This window comes from Pseudorasbora parva, chromosome 24, assembly GCF_024679245.1.
Source record: "Pseudorasbora parva isolate DD20220531a chromosome 24, ASM2467924v1, whole genome shotgun sequence".
NCBI lineage: Eukaryota > Metazoa > Chordata > Actinopteri > Cypriniformes > Gobionidae > Pseudorasbora > Pseudorasbora parva.
Window position 1 is genome coordinate 32,950,890 of NC_090195.1, and position 23,802 is coordinate 32,974,691.

The window sequence follows — 23,802 nt, forward strand, 5'->3', positions numbered from 1 at the left end:
TCCTGCAGTCAAGTCCTGTGCACTGCACACATGACCTTACTTCAGTCCTGCAGTGCAAACTCCTGTCACACGCTCTGCTCAGATTATCAGACTCTCTTTTCCAGTTTCAGCTCAGTGCTCATGTGTTTTTAATGTCTCCAGTGGCTCTGTGAAGGATGGACTACGCTAAAACATTTGTTCCCACGTCTTTAATGAGGTAAGACACTATTTGGGCTTTATTAGTCAGTTTTAGCAACATGATATGTGGGGAATCTTTTGGTCATTTATGAAAATATACTCTACGTAAGTTTTGTTTTATTTGATATATATATTATATGATAATATATAATATATATATATTAAAACACTATTCAGTAAGGCTGAGTTTTTTACATTACATTTTTGCATCTCATTTACAGCATTTATTAATCTTGTCAATGTTAACTATTCCTTTTTAACATTTTAATAGGCCTACATTAACAACGTTTTATGAACAAACTAATTAACAAATATATTTCTAAAATACATTAAGCTAAATTAATATTGTTATTCATTGTTAGTTTATATCTAATGCGACATTGACCCTTGTGAAGTATTACCTTTTTTAATAGTAATATAACTAACTTTAGGTGAATAATGACATCTTTTTTTAGAGCTGCTTTACAGCAGAATTCATTTCTGTTTGCATCAAGTATCATTACTTCCCTGTTTCTCATTGTAAAGATGCTGTATTCTATAAAGCGGTTTAGAAATAAAGGTGACAACTTAATGTTAAGATCTACTATTCTACTACTACTCTCTGCTATGAAAGTTAGTATTTTATCAAGCATTGTATTATTGCACAATAACAGACAAACATTTCACTTCCTGTTTATATAACCAAAACTCACTCTTAACAAACCAAACTGTTTGGTCACTGGCAAATTGCCTAGGTCACCAATGCCTGTTAAATCCTTACATAAAGCTGTTATTTCTGGAATTCAGACAAGCTCTGGCCAGTCTGAGTCCATAAAATATAGACTGTCCTGAAGGTGCAGGTCTAGTTCTGAAGTTATAGCAATCATTTCTATACCCCAAAGTCAGTGTCAGGTCTAACTCAGCTAAACCTCACCAGGTCTGTGTCGTCTCTTGGACAGCGAATGCTGCCTCATCCTCAGCCCCGTCCGTACAAGGTCTGCACACAGAACCGGCGCAGGAGGAAAGGCTTCACGGCCGCCTCTCGAGGAGACCTCGTGGAGCAGGTCAGATACAGTAAAAACAGTAATAATCTGAAAGATTACAATTTAAAATAACTGTTGTCTTCAATTTTTTGACTTTTCTTGCAAGTTTATGACTCTTAACAATAGTCATATAAACTTACTGTGAGAGATAAACTCACATTTGATAAAAGGTAATTGCTATGAACTCAGAATTGAGAGGGGGAAAAAGTCAGAAATGTGAGAGTTGCAGTTACCCTTTTTATTTTTTACCCTGTGGCAGAATTCCATAGACGTCTTTACTTCTACTTTTGATTAATCAACAAAAGTATTACATTTAATTAATTAAAAAAACATTTTTTAGCATAAGTCAAAAAGCTTCAAAAAGCATAAGTCCTGCTATGATACTTTCAGATCTTATTGGAGATAAGTATATAATATATATATATATATATATGAATGGGTCAATTTACTAGGGATCAAACAACCCAATTTCTGGGTTTGCCCATTTCCAACCCAACTTGGGTTGTTTTTAACCCAGCATTTTTTAGAGTGTATGTAACTATTTGCACCAATAATTGCCATTTGCACCATTCGTAGTATGTGTAGTGGTGATATGTCTCTCTCTCTCTGCAGGTGGCCAGTTCCTTCCTGATGACGTGTCAGTTGCTCACACTGGTGCTGGAGGATGATGGGACAGTGGTGGACTCAGAGGCTTTTTTCCAGTCTCTGCCTACTAATACTCCATTCATGATCCTGGAGAAAGGGGAGGTTTGGACCCCTAGCAAACAGGTACATATATTTATCATTTTAATGTAACAAAATCTGTTATTTGGTTAACTGTAAGTTACTTAACAAAAAAAAAGTGTAATAATGTACAAATAGGTTCTGCGAGTAAAAAGTATAAATGACAAAATATAGTGCAAATCTGCATTATAGTATATTTAACAAGACACTAATGTTGAAAATGATTTATTAAAAAAACATTTACACCAGGGATTAATACAATCGTAAATGTAAAATGAAAATGAATAAATAAATAAATAAAAAATAATAAAAAAAACCTGCCTGACATCACAGAAATGTCAACATGCTTGTTAAATGTGTTGTTAAATTACTGAAATAATAACTTAAAACCTCAGGGGTAAAGTTCAAGTAAATGTTATATTTAAAGTTTGACATGAAGGGATTCTGAGCAAAAATTATGGTCCCAAATAATATTAATATATATTTTTGATTATTTCTTTAAATTTCTACTTATTTCTTATTTTTGTTACGATGAAGTTACTAAAGGTGTAAGTGCTTTCTGGTAACCAATGTTAATTAAAATCGGCAAAACAAACACGCTGGGTCACACCCCTATTTTGATAGCTCCGTCCCACACACACGTATGCAATGCAGGCGACGACTGTCCCGGCCGAGGCTATGTCATCAAAGTGAAAGCAATGTTACTATGGTAATCCAGGTCGAATGATCAATGAAGATGTCATCCCTTACATCCCAAAAACACAAACACAGTTCTCATGAACCACTCGATAGCACAAACACGACAGTTCAACTAACAAATATATTACAATTAAAACAAGATTAGAGCGTTATATCGATCACTAAAAGAAGAACCAAAGGAAACAAACATATATATGAAGTTTATTATCTTACTTTACGCACACACATGGGAGCTGGCGCTTGACAGACAGTGGTTTATCAGGTGTGTAAATGAACGGGTCTTTATCATCGCTGAAGTGAACGACGATACGATTGCAAATGAACAAACAAGCGAACATGACACACAAGCATATTCAAACAAAAGCAGCATATATTAGTTCTGTGAAACACAATAAAACAAATCTTACTCGCCTAAGGAGAAGAAATAAAGCAATCTCTGTGTGAGTTTTCTCCAGAGCTGGAAAAAAATACTTCTTGCCTGATCGCAAGCCTTCTTTGGTTCCATAGACATTTTCTTTCTGTCGCCGCTCGGCTGATGTCCGTCCTGTGTCGTGTCTTTTGATTAATGACGTGCACCGAGCGCTCTTCTCCCCGTCATTAGTAGACACGCCCCTTACTGCTGATTGGCTACAATGTTGTTTTGGTACTCAGCCAGAGACACTTTTATAAAGCATTTTTTCACTTACCCCACCTTTAATTATGCCACGTACTTTTGAAGAATTATAATTTTTCTCTATATAGTATTTTTACGTTTATAGTCTCAAAAAATGACATGTCTGAAAAACTGTTATCAGACTAGATGCTATAGTACTGCATACTAAATATCTACAATCAAAAAAAATAACTTATGATGCTGTTCACTTTATTTAAGCAATTCATCTTGATTTAACACCATTATATCAGGTTTCTGGTTCAAATGTAATTGATTCATGTTAAACTAACATAACTTGATGTGTTTATTTTGAAATAGCATGATTCAATCAAGTAACCCAATCAAACAGGACTTTCATTTCCCATCATGCTTTGCCAATGGGCTGAATTTGGAGAGTAAATGTTTAAATAAAGTGCTATTTTGTGCATTTCTAACGAAATGAGAAAATGAAGAGATTTTTTAATGTTAAATGTTTCGTTATGTTGGTATTTAAAATGTTATGTTATGTTAGTTAGTATTTTTGGACGTTACCATTGTGGTGAAGTGTAGAGCATGAGCTTGGGGTGAGGATCTGATAATAACAATTAATTTAATAGTTAAAAACAACTACTTTGAACAGGCCATGGATGTAACAAAACCATCTAGCCAATATAATCTTGTAGTGTAAAAGGTTTTGTAAATCATGTAAAAATAGCATTTCACTAAATAAAAATAATCAATTAAACTGCATTACTTGCTTTATTTTTGTACATTAATTTCAGAGTAATAAAACTTAATTAAGAATGTTAACCTGATTTAACTAAATGGCATTGAACGTAAAAAAAATTACATTTACCGAAATAAACAATGTTAATTAAATTCAACATAACTCAATTATGTGGAACCTGTTGACATAAAAAAAGTTTCGTAAATCCAACGTATAATTGTTTTGAGTGTAGAGGGAAATTTTGCAGGAGCTGCAAGACATTTTCCTTTTTTTTGTGTTTCATAAGCTGTGCTTATTAAGCAAACAATGAAAACAGATTTGAAAAGTCTAATCAGGATTGCGTTCCCTAGAGCCGGATTAACCAGATCCCTAGTGTTGCTTCATTTGCGGCTGCTCATTTATCAGTTTTATTTTCTTAACAAGAAGACTTGAAACAAGCATTCATCAAACAAGTCTTCTTCAGCATTCATTTCATTATCATTAATTAAACCATCTTTGTGTTTTTGTTCCACTAGGGCGCAGGCTTGCATTTACCCAGAACTCTGATGACGTAACTGCATTCAGTCAGTGATTTGCTCTCACAACATATTTGTTTTGCTCTCAATCCATTCCAGGTTCTGCCAAGTTTCAGACAGCCGAGAAGAAGTGGAATTGCCAAACTGACCTTTGACCTTTACAAGCTGAACCCAAAGGATTTTCTGGGCTGCCTCAACGTTAAAGCCACTCTCTATGAGATATACACACTCTCATATGAAATCAAGTGTACCAGAGCCACGTACTTTCTGAAGTAAGAGACACACACACACACAAAATGAATTTCCCAATGCCAGGTTTTTAACCTGCAATCTTAAAGTCAACATGAAACAGATTTGCATCTGAGTGACACTTAGCCTGACAAGCCTGACCCACATCAAGATGTTTGGTCTGGAATCTCACCATTGACAGCTCAATCCGAGGGGCAGATAAACGGTTGTCTTTCAAACTCCCTCTGCACGCGATAGGATAGCGCTACACCAACCAGAGCAACGAAGGTGAAGCAGAGCTTGTTGATAGATCAAACATTTGCTGTATCCGGTTGGCTAAACTCCGAACACATCTTCCCTTCTTAAGAATGACTTCAGTTCCGTTCTTTGTTCTTTTCTCAGAGAAAAGCTTCACTCCAAGTCTTTTTATAGTCGCGGTCAAAGCTGATTCGAAAGACCGCCGTTCGCCAGCTTCTGTGTTTACTAGAAGCACGCAAGCGCAACTTGCCCGTCATTATGTTAAGCCCCGCCCACCGGCTCTATACACGATGTGATTGAAGCTCAAGTGTATTGAGAGTTGCTAAACGACACTCGAGGCAGATTAGATTTGCTGCCGCTAGGGTGCGTCTAGATTTCTAGGCTAAGTGAAACTGCTTCTGGAACAAGAACAAATGTAGGGCTGGGCTTGATTTTGTCCGTAGGGAATTGATTAGATGGTCGTGGTTCGCTATTGGTGGATCTCATGTGAGTGACAGGTTGCCCCGCCCTCGTCATCAGAGAAGAGATGCTGCAAGAGGGAGGGGAAGATATTCTGATTCAAGATTACGAGCCATGTGATTTTAGAAAAATAATGTACACAGATAAATCATTTATAATAAATATTGCAATAATACATACAAAATAAGAAGAAATAAGAAATAAGAAAAATGAAAAATAGGATAAATAAGAATCGACCATTTTGATTTCATGCAGGTGATTTTAAAGGGCGGGTCTAATCAGTCCCTCCAAAAGAATGTGATTATGTGATCACACACTTTAATTCAATGCATAATCAGCCAAAGTCCTCATATTTATTTGGGGGCCGCATTTTTTCAAATAAGTCGCACTATCGCTGCATAAATTGCCGATTTCTGCGCACAATATATGCAGGGCTTGCATGATTTCATAATCCCGCATGTTTGTTTTCAATCCTCAAACAAATATTCGAATGGTTATGAATCAGCGTATTGATTCATGATTCGGATCGCTAATGCCACGTGATTTCATGAATAAATACGTTGATTCATAACTGTACTAATCTTTGTTTGAGGATTGAAAACAAACACAGAAGAAAAGGCAATGCTGAATAAAGTCGTTGTTTTTTTTTGTTATATTTGGACCAAAATGTATTTTCGATGCTTCAAGAGATTCTAATGAACTAACTAACGTCACATATGGACTACTTTGATGATGTTTTTATTCCCTTTCTGGAAAGGGACAGTATACCGTACATACATTCAATGGAGAAACAGAAAGCTCTCGGACATGTGACGACGTGTGTGTGTGTGTGTGTGTGTGTGTGTGTGTGTGTGTGTGTGTGTGTGTGTGTGTGTGTGTGTGTGTGTGTGTGTGTGTGTGTGTGTGTGTGTGTGTGTGTGTGTGTGTGTGTGCGTGCTCGTGACTCTTTAGCTCCGCCCACTGCACACCTCCAAGAGTTCGGCTGTTTTCGTAAAGAATCGGTACAGCATATCTGTCTTGACTCTTCAGAGATATGAAGGATGCAATACTACTCTAAAGATACTCAAGATTAACATGAGATGTGTGTGAAACTGTGTGTGTTTTGTACCCTTTAATTATAAATACCTTCATGACAGATACAGCTGGATCCAAAAGTCAGACACTACGTGTGAACATGCGTCTATTGTTCTTTCATGTAATTAAATGCAGATGTTTTACCACGGTACCACATTCTACCATGCTGTTACTGTACAAGGTCTGGTAATGTCTATCAGAAATGTTCAGAAATCTTAATATTACTCCCTTTTTCTTTCAGGTCTTTACTGCGATGTTTCATGTACATGGTCAAACTGACGGGTCAGGTTCTCCTGTGCGGCTCCTCGTATGTGTTACGGTACACTGGGGAAGAGGAATGCTGTAGTGACAGATAGTGTGAAAAAATAAATACTGCACTTATGTTTGGTTTATGCTTGCATATAGACAGACATCAGTATTTTATGTGGTTGGTATATTATGTTTTACATGGCTAATTTTGAGGGTAATAACTTTAAATGTGTGTGGATGTGTACTGTGAATAAAATAAATAAAAAATAGTTAACTGAAGGACAACTGATTATTGTCGTCATTTATCAGGCTTGTGCAGAAAAATGTCCTCCAGTTGAACTTGTTTTGTGATGGCTTTTTAAAAAGACTTACTTCGTACATGAATATCAAACTCCAGAAAGATCCCTGTTTACCCCCTGTTGTGTGTTTCTGTGAGACCAATGTTTCTGATTATGCTGGTTTTGTCAATACTACATACTTATTGTACATACTTAAAGGAGCACCAGGTAACTTTTCAACCTTCATAATATATTTTTTAAGACTCTTGTGATGATAAATCGACTTACAATAGGTTGAATGACACGTCTGCCATAGCCTGATGGGGTCTGTATCGTTTTTAATCATACTTTTAAACTTCGGGTTTCGGGTAGTAACCCGAGAACAAAAAGAACTACAAAATTCAACTGCTTTACGGCATATACGTCACTTCCACCAACACCCACACTTCCTTACATTCGGACGTGCGAGCCCAACTTTGTTCGTCGGATAATATAGTCATGTCCGAAGCAGCACAGACAAATAAGAAAGAAAAGGTTTTGTTGGAGGAAAGCAATAAGAGGAAACTAAAAAGTGATGGGATTAAAGGCAGGACGAGGATCAACATGTGACCAGCGTTTGCTCATCGGCGTGAGCTGAAGGAGGCGTGCCCGACCGATGCTGTCCTGCTTGTCACGGTGAGCTACCACTCAAACATTGAACTGAAGTATCATATAGATTCTGTAAAACGGTAACCAATAGACTACTATAATGACGCTGGCTTGTAAAAGTGAGCATCGTGATTATTTTATTAAAAAATAAAACCCATGAAATGATATTCATATGACATGCTGAAACATATGCCACTGACTGTAACGTTACCTGGGATGAAGACATTTCACACGGGACGCCAGAAGAACTCCTCTTGCAGTGTTCAGGGGAACTGTTAGCGCTGCACCGTCCCGCGGCGCCACTTTTATGAAGTTATTTGGCCCGCACCGCAACACTGTATATATTTTTACAACCCGCCGCGCACCCGCGACCATTAACGCGACCGTCCGCGGGTTATGAGACGAGCCACTCATCACTAGTTCAGGGCTATCAGGGTTGTCATGTCAACAAATGCACGCGCGATGGCATCCCCTGTTGTAGGATGACAGCTCTTACGACAGTAGTTGAGGACATTATTTTTTCCAAACTGTAGGGGGACCCCGAGAGCAGTGCGGCTTTAACATGTGAGTGATTATATAATTGGAGAATTCGTTTTTCAAAAATTTAAGTAAAGCAGAAATTTCTTTAAGTATCTCATTGGAAACATTAAAATTGTAATAATTCTGTGTTTACTTTTATTTATTTTTTAATTTTAACAAACAAAAAAAGGTCTGTATTGTTTGTCAACTCTGTCACTATCAATTCTGTCCTAAAACAATAGTTGCATACTGTCAACATTGTTAATCAGAGTTTGACAGTAACACAATTGACAGTTTTAAACTTTTTAGACAAAAACTCTACTTGTTAGCAGAAGAGCACATGGCACCAATGAAATCATGATTTAGAGACGTTTAAACAACCAAGTGATCAGTGATAAACTGTTTTCCTTTTGATACTGTGATAACAATTCTGACATTTTAAAAAATAACTCAAGGTGTAAGAACTTTTTAGATGAAAATATTTTCACATATATACCTTTTAGTACTTTAAATCTTATCAGTGAGGGAAAGTGGCATAATTTCCTTCCGGTATCTTACATAGTTGTGGGAGATAATGCCACCAATTTAAAAGCAAAGTATGGTGCGGCAACAGAATTCACACCAGATTTATGGACACTCATTTTTATAGGATCAAAGTTATTTTTAAACAATTTACTGTTGTAGAATTATGAAAATTAAATATTAGCCTACCAATAGAAAAGTCAAATATATTTTTTAATTACACAATGATATGATGGGGTACACTAATTCAGTGTAGCCTATTTAATCTATATAAAGACACATTTTTACAGAAAATATTATATGGCCTGTAACTAGGCTAGCCTGTAACATCTTGTGATACATGACAATGAATAACAAATAAATACATATATAACCATTTGAAAAAAGCAGGAAAAAAAAATTATGACTGGACACCAAATGTACCTGCAATTATAGAATCACCCACATGCCTCAGATTTATTTTTGAAACGGCTTTAAAATGCTTATGTATCTGGTAAAAAAAGGCAATGTTGGAAAAGGATAAAAAAAATCACACTCTTGTTTACATAATAGCCTATACATGTCTAGACTTTCTAAGGTAATCTGAACATGGTTTATAATAGTATACAATTGCAGAATCTGGCACTGTATAGAAGAGAGGACTGCACACTTGTGATTGTGCAGCTGATGTGTCATTCATATTCCGACCAATCGTGTGAAGGCTGAAGATCGTGTGTCTCACTGAACTCAGTCACACTGCAGTAGAGTAGAGCAGAGCTCAGATTCAGAGGAGCATCTTCTTCACACACACACACATACACACAGTCATGAGGGAAATCGTTCACATTCAAGCCGGACAGTGCGGCAACCAGATTGGAACAAAGGTTAGTTCCTGTTTGTTTGTTTTTCCACCTATCGCGTAGGTTTTAACTATATTTTGCAATTTCAAAAATATAATTTCTGCTTAATGCAGAGTTTATATGTAGGATTGAACACCAAAATGCATTGATAAAAAAAAAAAAAAAAAAAGTCATGAGAGTTTTCTATTAGACGTTTACAGCGCAGCACCGCTATTAATTATAGACTACACGAAACGCCGGACCTTTTAATGCTTTTAAAGAAGTTTAGTTCGATTCTTTAACAAATGACTCGTATGATCCGAATCATTTCAGTGATTCAAAACGTACTGCACGGCCAGGGTGTTTCGATTCCTGATCGTTCATTTTCAGTGATTCAAAAATAGGATTCCCGACTCTTAAAGGGATAGTTTCCCCAAAACCGAAAAATGTGTCATAATTTTTTGGAGGTGAACTATCTCTTTAAGATTTGGTTATTTTTTTGTTAATTTCTTTTACTAGGTATTTCCTTTGTCAAAAAAAAAAAAAAAAAAAAAAAAACACATCCTATTGGAATTTCAGTGCATCCTGTAGGATCTTATTGGATTCCTAGAACCTTATTGGACATTCTGATTTATTTGAATGGAATTTCACTTTGTCCTGTGATCCTTTTTTAATTAAAAAAAAATATTATTTAATAAATAAATTATGAATTAATTAACTTTTTAAAGTAACATTGTGTGTGTGTGTGTGTGTGTGTGTGTGTGTGTGTGTGTGTGTGTGTGTGTGTGTGTGTGTGTGTGTGTGTGTGTGTGTGTGTGTGTGTGTGTGTGTGTGTGTGTGTGAGAGAGAGAGAGAGAGAGAGAGAGAGAGAGAGAGAGAGAGAGAGACCCAATTGGATCCCATTAAAATCCTGCAGAAATGATCCTACAGGATATTTATGTATTGTCAATTCCCACAGAATCCTAGGAATCAGATAAGAATCTTATAGGACAAGACATACATATCCTATAAGACAATTCCTAATGGAATCATATTAGGAACGGTTCCAAAATATAATAGAAATTCGAAATGGAATCCTGTACAGGTTTCTTTTTGGAACCCATTAGGTTTTTTTTTTTTGCCAAGGGTTCTTACTCTGGTCTACTAAAAAGTGTACGTAACTAAACTGTTTAGAAGCCATTAGATCAGGAATCTACAGTCGGACTCCCCTCTCTACAGCTGATTACAGTTCGGTTTGATCATATTTAGTGTACTTGAATGTGATCAATGCTTGAGTCATGGTATAGACAACAGACCGCTACATTTTAAGGGCACATCAGTGGCATATGGGTGTGGTGAGATGCGTCCTACTGTGTGCGAGTATGTGAAGAATCTCCAATCTCACAGTATAGCTACGGTTTGGAAATCTGTCTGAAATCACATCTTAATCTGAACTAACCCAAAACATCTGTGACATTTAGTTCTGGGAAGTCATCAGCGACGAGCATGGCATTGATCCTGCCGGCAACTATGTGGGTGACTCAGGGCTGCAGCTTGACAGAATTAATGTGTACTACAACGAGGCGTCCTGTAAGTATGTGCATGAGTGTGTGAGAATGAATCTGTGCTCTTGTCGCTCCCCTCACAAACTCACAATGACCTTAAACTTTGAGCAGTGTAGTCAGCTCTAAGGAATTTCCTGGGCTGCTCTGACTGCACCAGCATAATGTTGTATTAAAGCGTTTAAATTAACTAAAAACGAATATATACACAATATGCATTGTTTTAATTATTAATTTATAATGATTTACAGATATCATCTGTTTTAGTGATAAAGTTTCACAGCATAACTTTGACAGCAAACAAGATTTATAGCCGTGTGTGTGTGTGTGTGTGTGTGTGTGTGTGTGTGTGTGTGTGTGTGTGTGTGTGTGTGTGTGTGTGTGTGTAGCTCACAAGTATGTTCCCAGATCCGTGCTGGTGGACCTGGAGCCTGGAACTATGGACAGTGTTCGTTCTGGGGCGTTTGGACAGCTTTTTCGACCAGACAACTTCATCTTCGGTACCGTGTCAACATGCCACTCTTCTTTTTCACGTTTTAGCTTCAAACCAAAGTTTGTAGACTATAAAGAACACTTAAAGGGGTCATGAACTGAGAAATCAAATTTTCCTTTTGACATCTCATACTAACAAAATATCCTCTACACTCTAAAAAATGCTGGGGTAAAAGCAACCCAAGTTGGGTTGGAAATGGACAAACGCAGAAATTGGGTTGTTTGATCCCTAGTAAATGGACCCATTAAAACAACCCAATTTCTGGGTTTGTCCATTTCCAACCCAACTTGGGTTGCTTTAACCCAGCATTATTTAGAGTGTAAGTTTCAGAACTGAAAACTATTTTGTTAGTCCAATAAAAGCTTTTATTGACACCAGGCCCAGCAAAAATGCTTCTGCAGAAGAAGATCAACGCCTTGTAATAGGTAGCCTAAGTAACATAGGCCTAGTGTTAAACCAGATTGATAGCCTGACAAGCCAGACCCACATCATGATGTTTTGTCTGGAAACTCACCATTGACAGCTCAATTTGAGGGGCGGGATAAACGGTTGTCTTTCAAACTCCCTCTGCACGCGATAGGATAGCGCTACAACCAACCAGAGCAACGAAGAAAGTGAAGCGAAGCTAGTTAATAGTTTAAACTTTCGCCGTATCCAGTCGGCAAAACTCCGAACACATCTTCCCTTCTTAAGAATGACTTCAGTGCCGTTCTTTGTTCTTTTTTCAGAGAAAAGCTTAACTCCAAGTCTTCCAGATTTGCGGCCAACGCAGATTCGAAAGACCGTCGTTCGCCAGCTTCTTTGTTTACAAATAGCATGCTGAACCTCCGCAACTCTGCCGTCATTATGTTAAGCCCCGCCCACCAACTCTTTACACAATGTGATTGGCCCGACCAGAGTTTGGTTTTTCTAGCTCACAAGTCTATGGAGAGTTGCTAGACGACACTAGCTGCAAATTAGATTTGCTGCCTCTATGGTGCGTGTAGATTTCTAGGCTACCAGATTTAGCTACTAAGCAATAAACATTCTGTTGAGGATTACAATATTGTGCAGTGCCTGGACTCGACGGTAATGCATCATATAAGTAACTGTGTTTATTCTAATACCTGATCATGTGATTTCTGAAATGTAATGATTCATGTACAGTCAGATGTTCTTTGTCTGTGTGTCAGTAAATCAAACCAGTGACTAAACGTCAACTTGCTTTGTTTCTCTTAGTAGGATGAAAATATTCTGGGGCCATATTCACAAAACATTTTGACATTCTTCCCACTAAGAGTTTTCCTAAATGGCAGGAACTGCCATTTAGGAAGTTCTTAGCTACGAGTTCTTAGCTACGAGTTTTCTATTAAAACCTATTCATAATGCTGCTGAGAGCAACTTTTACTAAGGAATAAAGAGAAGTCTTAAGGTAAGAGTAAGGGCGGGGTTGACCTCGTTGGTATGGATGATGTCATCACGCGTGCTAACTATGACCACAGTGATTGGCTGATAGGGGAGGGGGTCTCTGTCAGTGATTTAATAATAGAAATATTTAGTTGAACGAGATTTCTTGTTGCCATATTCAAAAAAAGATTTTAAAAAGTAGGCTAAGGGCCACTAGTTAAACGAGTAAATGTTCAGCTAATTGTCAACTCTAACATGTCTGCATCTTGAGAGATTACAGAATTAAAGCGAAAATTATGTTTTATTAACAACAGCGTGAGAGGAGGTGTATACACAGCCGAGAGCCGACTCACCTAACGTTAGTTTCTCCACAGTTTCCTGTACCCCTCCGCCATCCCGTTCCTCAGTCTTGGTCTGATACGGGGCAGAACTGGGTTTAAAATCAGAGTACGGAGCCCTCGATTGCTTAGGACAGGACTTCAAATACACTTATATTGTTTTACTTTATTCAATCATTTGTAAGTGTGAACTCGTAAACACAACTATACTACAAGTAATGTGACATTATTTTTATTTTATTTTATTAGAGATACATTAATTATCACTATTGTCTCAATGTTTTGTAGTGTCTTTGGGCAGATTGCAGCAACAGCCTAAGGATAGTTTAGTTATTTGGTCTTTGTGACTTGGGAGTACTCTTAGCGTTTCATGCATTTAGGAGCTAGTTTTAGTGCTAAAATGCTTTGTGAAATACTCTTGTATCTTGTAAAATGTAGGAGTCCTGAAATTAGGACTGACATGCCCATTATTTTTAACAGTTTCTCTTAAATCGGCAAGTTAGGAGCTACTTTTAGCCTTTAGATAATTTGTGAATACGGCCCCTGTTATTTAACAGTGATTTCATTGTATAAAGTAAGCGATCAAAGAATGCTCCCTTTGCGATGGAGTTGTCAAACAACAAGCGTAAGTTTATCAGTGGCTCCCATTTTTTCAACGAATCTCTTAACTATATCACGTTTGCACTGTTAGTTGCATTCATTCAACATGTCTGTGATCGGCTACAATGATCATCTTCTCTGCAACTGATCTGAATGTAATGCAACACTTTTCACGATTAGTTAACCATGAGAGCTATAATAGTAAAAACGCAGAGAGTATTACTTTGCTATTTCAAATGGAAATATGTTAGCCAATCACAGCAGTGGGCGTTTACACTGAAGTCTCATAGCAGCCAATCACAGCAGTGGGCGTTTACACTGAAGTCTCACAGCAGCCAATCACAGCAGTGAGCATTTACACTGAAGTCTCAAAGACACGCCCCTTAAAACAGAGTGTTCAAAGCATAGGCAAAAACCAGGGTAGGAAAAAAATGCCATTTATGACTTTAATATATAAATTATGAACATTTTTGATGTACAAATCATACTTTATAAGTGCACCCCAGGAAACATCATAAAACAATAAAATGACAAAGATCATGACCCCTTTTAATTATAAAATTTCTTTTTAGAACATGTGCTCTTATTCCTTCACACAAAATGAGTTACAATATTACACTCTTGAAAATAAAGGTTCTTTTTTTGGCATCAATGGTTCCATATGGAATATTTCCATTGCACAAAAAGATTATTTAAAGTGGAAAAAGGCTGTTTTGTCAATTCCTGTGACTTATACACCACTAGAGAAATGTATACATTGGAACGATTTAGTGCTTGAAGGGAAAAAAATACTGCCAGTAAACCCCCCCCCCCCACCTTATGATAAAAATGATAACATTTTTATGATTAATATTAATTTTGAATACAGACTAATCTTATATTAGTGTAATTATATTGGCAATGCGGTTAATCTGCCCCACTTCTATAATTCAAAGTGACATAAAAAAACACAAATCCCATTACTCTAATGTTATAAATATCACAATCAGCTGCTGGGTCATTATTAGTGACCAACGGAAACATGCTCTAAAGTCAATAGCAAAGTTAAAGTCAATGTGACCCTGGAATGCAAAACCAGTCATTGAGATTTATACATCATCTGAAAGCTGTCCTTTGATGTCTCGTTTGCTGCTAGGATAGGACAATATTTGGCCGAGATACAACTTTTTGAGAATCTGGAATCTGAGGGTGCAAAAAAATCTAAATATTGAGAAAATCGCCTTTAAAGCTGTCTAAATGAAGTCCTTAGCAATTACCATTGTATTGTTGGTTATTGGCACAAATATACCCAATGCGACTTATGACTGGTTTTGTGGTCTAGGGTCACTATTGACATTCACTGATGAAAATACTACAGTTCATCAATGCTGTTGGAATGCATCCCAATTAGGATGGACATAAACATATGAACTCTTAGAAGAAAAGGTTCTATATAGAACCTAAAAAAGTTCTATTGACGCTACATATTTGGAACCCCTAAAAGGTTCTATATGGAACCCTTTTTAAGTGCCAAAAGGATTATTTCTTGTCATTATAGAACCTTTTTAGCTTAAAAGGATCTTTGTAGTTAAGCACACTTCATTTATTGGGGTTCTATATAGAACCATTGGGTTCTTTACTCAACTCCAAAGAACCTTTTATGATAAAAAGGTTCTATAATGACAAGAAAGAATCCTTTTGACACTTTAAAAGGGTTCTATATGGAACCTTTTAGGGGTTCCAAATATGTAGCACAGATAGAACTCTTCTTCTAAGAGTGTAGGCTATAATGAATGCTCCACACATAGTTCACTGTAGCCAGCAGTTAAGAAGATTGTATTTTGTTTTCATTGCAAACCAATCTTCCCTTATTGTTTTGCTTTTGCAGGACAGACAGGTGCAGGAAACAACTGGGCCAAAGGCCACTACACGGAAGGAGCCGAGCTAGTGGACTCAGTCCTGGATGTGGTCAGGAAGGAGTGTGAGCATTGTGACTGCCTGCAAGGCTTCCAGCTCACACACTCCCTCGGTGGAGGAACCGGATCCGGAATGGGGACGCTTCTGATCAGTAAGATCCGAGAGGAGTATCCGGACCGCATCATGAACACCTTCAGCGTCATGCCTTCACCGAAAGTGTCCGATACGGTGGTGGAGCCCTATAACGCCACGCTCTCTGTGCATCAGCTGGTGGAAAACACAGACGAAACGTACTGTATCGACAACGAGGCACTGTACGATATCTGCTTCCGCACGCTCAAGCTCACCACACCCACGTACGGGGATCTCAATCACTTAGTCTCTGCGACTATGAGTGGCGTCACCACTTCGTTACGATTCCCCGGCCAGCTGAACGCAGACCTGCGAAAGCTAGCGGTCAACATGGTGCCTTTCCCTCGCCTCCACTTCTTCATGCCCGGTTTCGCGCCATTGACGGCGAGAGGAAGTCAGCAGTATCGCGCGCTCACGGTGCCTGAACTCACCCAGCAGATGTTTGACGCCAAGAACATGATGGCCGCCTGCGATCCACGACATGGGCGATACCTCACGGTGGCGACCGTTTTCCGCGGGCCTATGTCCATGAAGGAAGTCGACGAGCAGATGTTGGCCATTCAGAACAAGAACAGCAGCTATTTCGTAGAGTGGATCCCCAACAACGTTAAAGTTGCGGTGTGTGACATTCCACCCAGAGGACTTAAGATGGCCTCCACTTTTATCGGAAACAGCACCGCCATCCAGGAGCTCTTCAAGCGCATTTCCGAGCAGTTTTCGGCCATGTTCAAGCGCAAGGCCTTCCTGCATTGGTTCACCGGAGAAGGAATGGATGAGATGGAGTTCACCGAGGCCGAGAGCAATATGAATGACCTTGTGTCGGAGTATCAGCAGTACCAGGAGGCTACAGCCAATGATGGCGAAGAAGCATTTGAGGACGACGAGGAAGAGGTGAACGAGTGAATGACAGAAGGAGTTTTTTGTGCTGTGAGTGTTTTTTAAAGCTGTGATTTTTACGTTTTGTATGTGGATGACGAAGCGTGTTTGCAATAAATGCATTTTGAGGATCATATAGTACTGTCTCAGAGAATATTTTTGGCTTTTATAATTGACTACACTTGGACTTGATTACATTCTGAATGGTGCTTAAATGGTTTTAAGTGGTTACATGGATTAAATCAAATTACCACTCAAAATTTCTTCAAAAAATTCAGTAATTTAACTTTTTCCTTGTGAAAAAAGAAGTATGCACTTGTAAAGTGTAAAAAAAAGTAATTTCAACTTTAATTACATTAAACTGAAAAATGTGTTGAATCTTGTATAACTTATAAAAAAAAGTTGAAATTGTAATTTTATTAGTTGTTTTGACCAGGATTATTGACTCAAACATATATTGTCATAACTTATTGATCGTATCATTTTTATTGTGTACTTCAAGTCCTAAAAGTATATTTTATAAGAATGTCCTTAGTAATATAATTTAAATAAAAGACCACTTAAGTGTACTTAAAGAGAGAAAACTCTCAGCAGTTTTCAGGATATATTGCCCTTTTTCATACTGTTACAGCTGAATACAAAAGGAAATAATCAGAAGGGAAATGGATATTCTTATAATACCATGTCAAAATAACATACCAAGCCTAACGTTATTCTCCTGACGTCTGAAACTTTTTACAGCTCATTAAGTCAATCTGCCGGTGATGGATAAAGATTATTTGTTGTGTAACGTTATGATTTGAAAATAATGTCTTTCAGTCTTTTCGGTTGGAATCTAAAATCTAATTTGGAGGAAAAATGAACTCTTTAGGAAAAAGGATAGTTCAAGACATTTGATGTGTACTTGCCTCAAGTTGAAGTTGAACTGAAATCCTGTAGAAGATAGGTGAGGTTAGAGCCAGTCATTCTGAATAACACAGGCTTTCATATCCGTAACACAAAGGCTCTTGTTCCTGTTGGACACAAATCCTGCTCACTCAACCTTCTATTATTCTCAGCAGCTGCTGAGCAAGCCGTTCCACACTTTGCAGCACGGAGCTAACAATAGAGGAAGTCCAGTCTGGACACAACTATTTAGAGCCACAGTATTAACAAACACAAAGGGCTTTCAGCTGGAAACCATTAGATGCAAAATCTGTCATAGGAGTGATTTATGGCAGCTTTTCAAATTTTCAAATGTAAAACCAATCTCTTATGGACGACTAGGTTCATTGCTCCAAATAATTAAATTAAATATAAATATTTAGTACATTAGCACAAACATTGAGCGCAAACTGACGAAGCGATGTACGTGTTATATATTTGTGTGTGCTTGTCTGTGTATATATACACTATACATACACAAAGTATTGGGACACCCCTCCAAATCATTGAATTCAGATGTTCAATCACTTCCATGACCACTGTATGTCAAGTGTATGAATCAAGCTCTAGGCCTGCAGATGCTTCTACACACATTAGTGAAAGAATGGGTCGCTCTCAGGAGCTCAGTGAAATTTACTCACTGCTAAATATTCCACAGTCAACTGTTAGTGGGATTATAACAAAATGGAAGCAATTGAGAACAACAGCAACTTTATGGAATGGGTTTCCATGGCCGAGCAGCTCAACCAAGCCTTACATCACCAAGTGCAATGCAAAGCATCTGATGCAGTGGTTTAAAGAACCCCGCCAATAGATGAATAGTGGTTGGTGGTTGCCAGGAGAACGGTACTTGCCTGACTGTATTGTGCCACGTGTAAAGTTTGGTGGATGGGGGTTATGCTATGGGGTTGCTTTTCAGGGGTTTCATGTTCCCAACTTTATGGGGACTTCCTGTTCCAACATGACTGCGCTCCAGTGCACAAAGCATCGGCCCAAAAAGACATGGATGAGTGTGTTTGGTGTGGAGGAACTTGACTGGCCTGCACAGAGTCCTGAGCTCAACCCGATAGAACAGCTTTGGGATGAATTAGAGCGGAGACTGAGAGCCAGGCCTTCTCATCCAACATCAGTGCCTGACCTCACAAATGAGCTTCTAGAAGAATGGTCAAATATTCCCATAAACACACTCCTAAACCTTGAGGAAAGCTTTCCCAGAAGAGTTGAAGCTGTTAGAGCTGCGTGGGCCACATTTTGTTACAGTGTAATTACACATTAAAGTACAAAATAAAATTAATTAACTACAATTGGGAATAGGGTTTGGTTTAGGGTTAGTTGTGTGTGATTATGCATAATTTACACTTTTATACTTCATGTAAAATGTAACATTTACACAGTTATTGTTTTAATATGTATTTTAATTTAATTTTACACTTTTAATTATTAAATAAACTAATGCTTGTATACATGCGTTTTATTGTCACTTTTAAAGTTATTTACCGGTATTTATATTTTAAATAATTTGCACATTTTTACACTATGTTTTCTGTCCTAGTCCCCCACACATTTAACTTGTTAACAAGGCTAAAGGAGTGATACAGTCCCTACACAAAAAGGTCCATGTGCGTGATATTTTGAAATATGAAATGGTTATCTGCCGGATGATGAAAGGCCACTGCAGCTGTGGACGCAGTGGTTTAGAGGTCTTACTTTGGTATGTTTAACAGCTGCAGTCGACTCAGCTGAGAGGAAAGTGGGTCAGAGGGACTCGATCACATTTCCGCAAGAATGCCAGAACCTCCACAGTCCCAGGACTGGGACTGGAAGGATAGTACTGTATGATTGGTATTTCCCCCCCAATTTAATTACATTCATAAATCTATAACCCAGTAGACTAAATGTGCTCTGTTTTCCATGATCCAAAACTTTTTTAGCCACAGTACTAACTCACTGTCAAAGCATGTGGCAGTCACATCATGCCCAATAAGGCTTTGGAAATGTATCTGGATTCTACATGTCTCATTTGTTTAAACCAACTAGTCATCCTCAGACATATTCCAAAGTCGATGCTTACCCTAGAGATGAGTGCCAAGTGGCAATAACCATGCAAAGCGTCTACTGAGAAAAAATAGCTTGTGCCTAAACATTTATAAAATACAATTTTTTTAGGATCATGAACATGGTGCCAGCGTAGCACAGATTCATGTTTCCAAATGAACTGTTGTCTGCGGCATATTTCACTGCCAGTCATGTTCATTGCTCTCTTCAAAATGTTTATACAAAAGCAAACCCTATCATTTAGATCATTCCCTATGAATAAAGAGGTCTGCAAACTAGACCACTCCAGCCTCTTCTATATTCATCCCAATCCCTTCCATATTAAAAAAAGCACAGGTGAGTGTATATTGTCATTTTGAGAGCCATGATGTACACTGATAAGGCGTAATATTGTGATCACTTTCCTAATATTGTGTTTGTCCTCCTTTTGCTGTATAAACAGCCCTGACTCCACGACCCCTGAAGGTTTGTTGTGGTGTCTGGGACCAAGATATTAGCCACTATGCTACTATTACTATACTATATGCAGCCCTATACACAACCAACTGCGATGCACTGTGTATTCTGACATTTCTATCAGAACCAGCATTAACTTCTTGAGCAATTTGAGCTCCAGTAGCTCGTCTGTTATATCGGACAACACGGGTCAGCCTTCGCTCCCCACGTGCATCAATGAGCCTTGGCCGCCCATGACCCTGTGGCCGGTTCTCCACTGTTCCTTCCTTGGAGCACTTTTGATAGATACTGACCACTGCAGACCGGGAGCAGCCCACAAGAGCTGCCATTTTGGAGATGCTCTGACCCAGTCGTCTAGCCATCACAATTTGGCCCTTGTCAAACTCGCTCAAATCCTTATTTTTGCCCATTTTTCCTGCTTCTAACACATCAACTCTGAGGACAAATGTTCACTTGCTGCCTAATATATCCCGACCACTAACAGGACCCGTGATGAAGAGATCATCAGTGTTATTCATTTCACTTGTCAGTGAGTAAATATTATAAAATGATTTCTAATGTATATTACTATAGGAAAAGATTATGATAAATTTATGATGTCATTATAAAGAATACATTTTTTTTCTATTAAAGAAAGCCTATCTGGACTATTATGATGAAATGCAAAAGTCATCTCTACTATGCCTGGAAATAGAGTCCACCCCAAAGTCTCTATCCATCTGAGGCAGTGAGGAAACTAAAAAGTCCATGCATGAAATAAATGGATTTTATTTATTTGAAAACATATTTTTCCTCCTTCAATTTACGCAATTAACATGGGTCATAAACGATGTGGATAGGTAATGAAGACAATACGGCTATTAAAACAATAGCTATTTGTACTACATACAAATTGTTTGAATGTAAATAATGTATGTATATACCCCCTGGCATATTGTATTTTTTCTTGTTCTGTGTACAGTTTGTATACTTGAACTTTTGTACAATAAAAAAAAAAAAAAAAAAAAAAGGATAGGTAATGAAGATGAGGCTTTAATATTAAACATCCCTCTGAGGCATTGTTTTGTTGAGTGGTACTCAATGGATCTGCCGCCATCTTGTGGACTTTCAGATCAAACCTCTTACTGTTTAAAGGTATAATTCACCCAAAAATACACATTCTGTCACTCGTCTCCAGGTCAAAAGTAGCTAGCTCAAATGTTACTTTTTTGTTTTCAGTAAAATAAATCTAATATACTTTTGTTTAATAGTAATTTTTGTATGATGCAATGACAAATTCAATTACCTAATTTCACCTATTTATTTATTTATTTATTTATTTATTTATTTATTTATTTATTTATTTATTTATTTATTTATTTATTTATTTATTTATTTAATTAATTAATTAATTTAGAATTTGAATAAAAGAACAAAACCAATAAACTTGGGCTAATCATAAAAATCTTTTTATTTATTACATCATAGATCAGAAATAAAATAAAAAATTCAGAAAACTGGCAGACTTGACTAAATAGCAAAACAGTTAGTAGCAAACAATAGACAACAAGAAACAAAAATGTATCCAAAGTTTGAACATTTATGAATAGGCTAAAACTTACACAGTAAAACATCACAGAGAGGGATCAGCTCATGGGATCAGTCAATAGCCACAGACCTCCAAACTTTGTGTGATCTTCAGATGAGCTCAAGAACAGCGTAGAGAGCTTCATGAAATGGGTTTCCATGACCGAGCAGCTCATCCAAGCCTTACATCACCAAGTACAATGCAAAGGGTGAGATGCAGTGGAGTAAAGCAGCCGCCACTGGACTCTAGAGCAGTGAGATGTGTTCTCTGAGTGACCAATCACGCTTCTCTGTCTGACAATCTGATGAACGAATCTGGGTTTGACAGTTGCCAGGAAACTGGCTTACTTGCTTGACTGCATTGTGCTGAGTGTAAGTTTGGTGGAGGGGGGTTGGGGGCGGGGGGGGGGGGGGGGGATGGTGTGATGTTGTTTTTTTAGGGGTTGGGCTTAACCCCTTAGTTCCAGTGAAAGCAACCCTTAATGCTTCAGTATGCCAACACATTTTGGACAATTTCATGCTCCCATTTTTGTGGGAACAGTTTGGGGATGGCCCCTTCCTGTCCCAACATGACTGCGCTCCAGTGCACAAAGCGTCGGTCCATAAAGACATGGATGAGTGAGTTTGGTGTGGAGGAACTTGACTGGCCTGCACAGAGTCCTGAGCTCAACCTGATGGAACACCTTTGGGATGAATTAGAGCGGAGACTGAGAGCCAGGCCTTCTCGTCCAACATCAGTGCCTGACCTCACAAATGAGCTTCTAGAAGAATGGTCAAATATTCCCATAAACACACTCCTAAACCTTGTGGAAAGCTTTCCCAGAAGAGTTGAAGCTGTTATAGCTGTAAAGGGTGGGCCAACTCCATATTAAACCCTATGGATTAAGAATGGGATGTCATTAAAGTTAATGTGCATGTTAAGGCAGACGTCCCAAACCTTTTGGAAATAGAGTGTTTCTGTATCTGATTGCAGACATGGCATCTTTTCGCGATGCCCACTAGTAACGCCCAGTTTTTTTCAGCGTGACTTCTGGAGGGTTTTTTTTCATTCATTCATCTCAACCAATATTTTACACATCTTAATACTGTGAGCAAAAAAACAAAAACATTAAAACTTTAAACTTTGTCAGCTCTGTTATTGACTTAACAGAATCATTGAGGACCAGATTTGAGTTGTGGTCAGCGCAGTGTACATATGCAGCATTTGGTTGTCTCTTCTGTGTTCTTACCTGAAATCATGTTTGCAGCTGCATCAAATTCTGGGCCACGGCATTTTGAAATATCAAGATCTTTTTCCTCAACCGAACGTATAGTTTCATTGGCTATTGTGCCAGCGTCGAGTCTGGTATTTGCAGGTATCCTAGAAAGTATCGACCTAGAAGGTTTTCACCGTCAATGCAGCACCCTTGCTATCTCTCTCTATGGTTACATACCAAAAGATTTGAGTCATCTGATCCACTTTATACATCTTGAGTCATATCCATGATCACTGAGAAAAATGATATGATTATAATTTGTTTATAATCAAAGGTTAGCGTCTTATTTCTTGCGATTGTATTTAGGCTTCAACATTTATAACAGTTATGTTAATTTGTGAAATTTTGGTTAAACTCTTGATGGACAAAAGGTGTAAATTTCAGAAACCTTTTTTGGACCGCGAGATGTTTTGCAATAATTCAGAAGCTCATGGAAAAATCCTGTTGGCTTTTTGTGGAGGGGACCAGTGTGATGGTCTGGTTTGGCCTAGAAAAATACATCATCCCTGCACCACGTAATGCCGTTTGTGGAATGGTAAGTGGTTCTGCCGCCATCTACTGGACTTTCAGATCTATCTTAAAGGTGCACTTTGAAGTACTTTGCAGTAAAAAATCCAAAAGACAACAGGCCAGTGTTATATACCCCTTTCATTGCTGTGTGTTTCCCTGCTCTGTGGCTAATTTATAGATTGTACATCATGCTTAATGAGTTTTTTTTTTTTTTTTTTTTGAAAAT

The 23,802-nt window shown here is 37.9% G+C and overlaps 2 protein-coding genes across 3 annotated transcripts; both read left to right on the forward strand.

Annotated features, from left to right (window-relative positions):
• Nucleotides 1-42: 42 nt before the first annotated feature.
• On the forward strand, nt 43-7,041 carry cidea (cell death inducing DFFA like effector a). Of its 2 annotated transcripts, none has more exons than XM_067434944.1 (5): nt 43-196; nt 1,094-1,220; nt 1,812-1,967; nt 4,594-4,766; nt 6,755-7,041. In XM_067434944.1, exons 1-5 carry the CDS (start codon nt 156-158, stop codon nt 6,867-6,869), a joined length of 612 nt encoding a protein of 203 aa, XP_067291045.1. In that variant the 5' UTR covers nt 43-155; the 3' UTR covers nt 6,870-7,041. The 2 variants fall into 2 exon arrangements, with proteins under 2 accessions (XP_067291045.1, XP_067291046.1); XM_067434945.1 differs by having other exon boundaries at nt 92-196; nt 1,116-1,220.
• A 2,450-nt stretch (nt 7,042-9,491) lies between these two features.
• tubb6 (tubulin, beta 6 class V) lies at nt 9,492-16,933 on the forward strand. The gene is made up of 4 exons (XM_067434409.1): nt 9,492-9,592; nt 11,008-11,116; nt 11,478-11,588; nt 15,773-16,933. Exons 1-4 carry the CDS (start codon nt 9,536-9,538, stop codon nt 16,834-16,836), a joined length of 1,341 nt encoding a protein of 446 aa, XP_067290510.1. The 5' UTR covers nt 9,492-9,535; the 3' UTR covers nt 16,837-16,933.
• Nucleotides 16,934-23,802: the final 6,869 nt, after the last annotated feature.

Bases quoted from the DNA above. Each gene is read 5' to 3' on its own strand.
- cidea (XM_067434944.1), top strand. From the start codon at position 156: ATGGACTACGCTAAAACATTTGTTCCCACGTCTTTAATGAG. The intron at 197-1,093 runs GTAAGACACTAT...AAACCTCACCAG, and splicing joins GTTCCCACGTCTTTAATGAG to GTCTGTGTCGTCTCTTGGAC. The intron at 1,221-1,811 runs GTCAGATACAGT...CTCTCTCTGCAG, and splicing joins GAGGAGACCTCGTGGAGCAG to GTGGCCAGTTCCTTCCTGAT.
- tubb6 (XM_067434409.1), top strand. From the start codon at position 9,536: ATGAGGGAAATCGTTCACATTCAAGCCGGACAGTGCGGCAACCAGATT. The intron at 11,117-11,477 runs GTAAGTATGTGC...GTGTGTGTGTAG, and splicing joins GTACTACAACGAGGCGTCCT to CTCACAAGTATGTTCCCAGA. The intron at 11,589-15,772 runs GTACCGTGTCAA...TTGCTTTTGCAG, and splicing joins ACCAGACAACTTCATCTTCG to GACAGACAGGTGCAGGAAAC.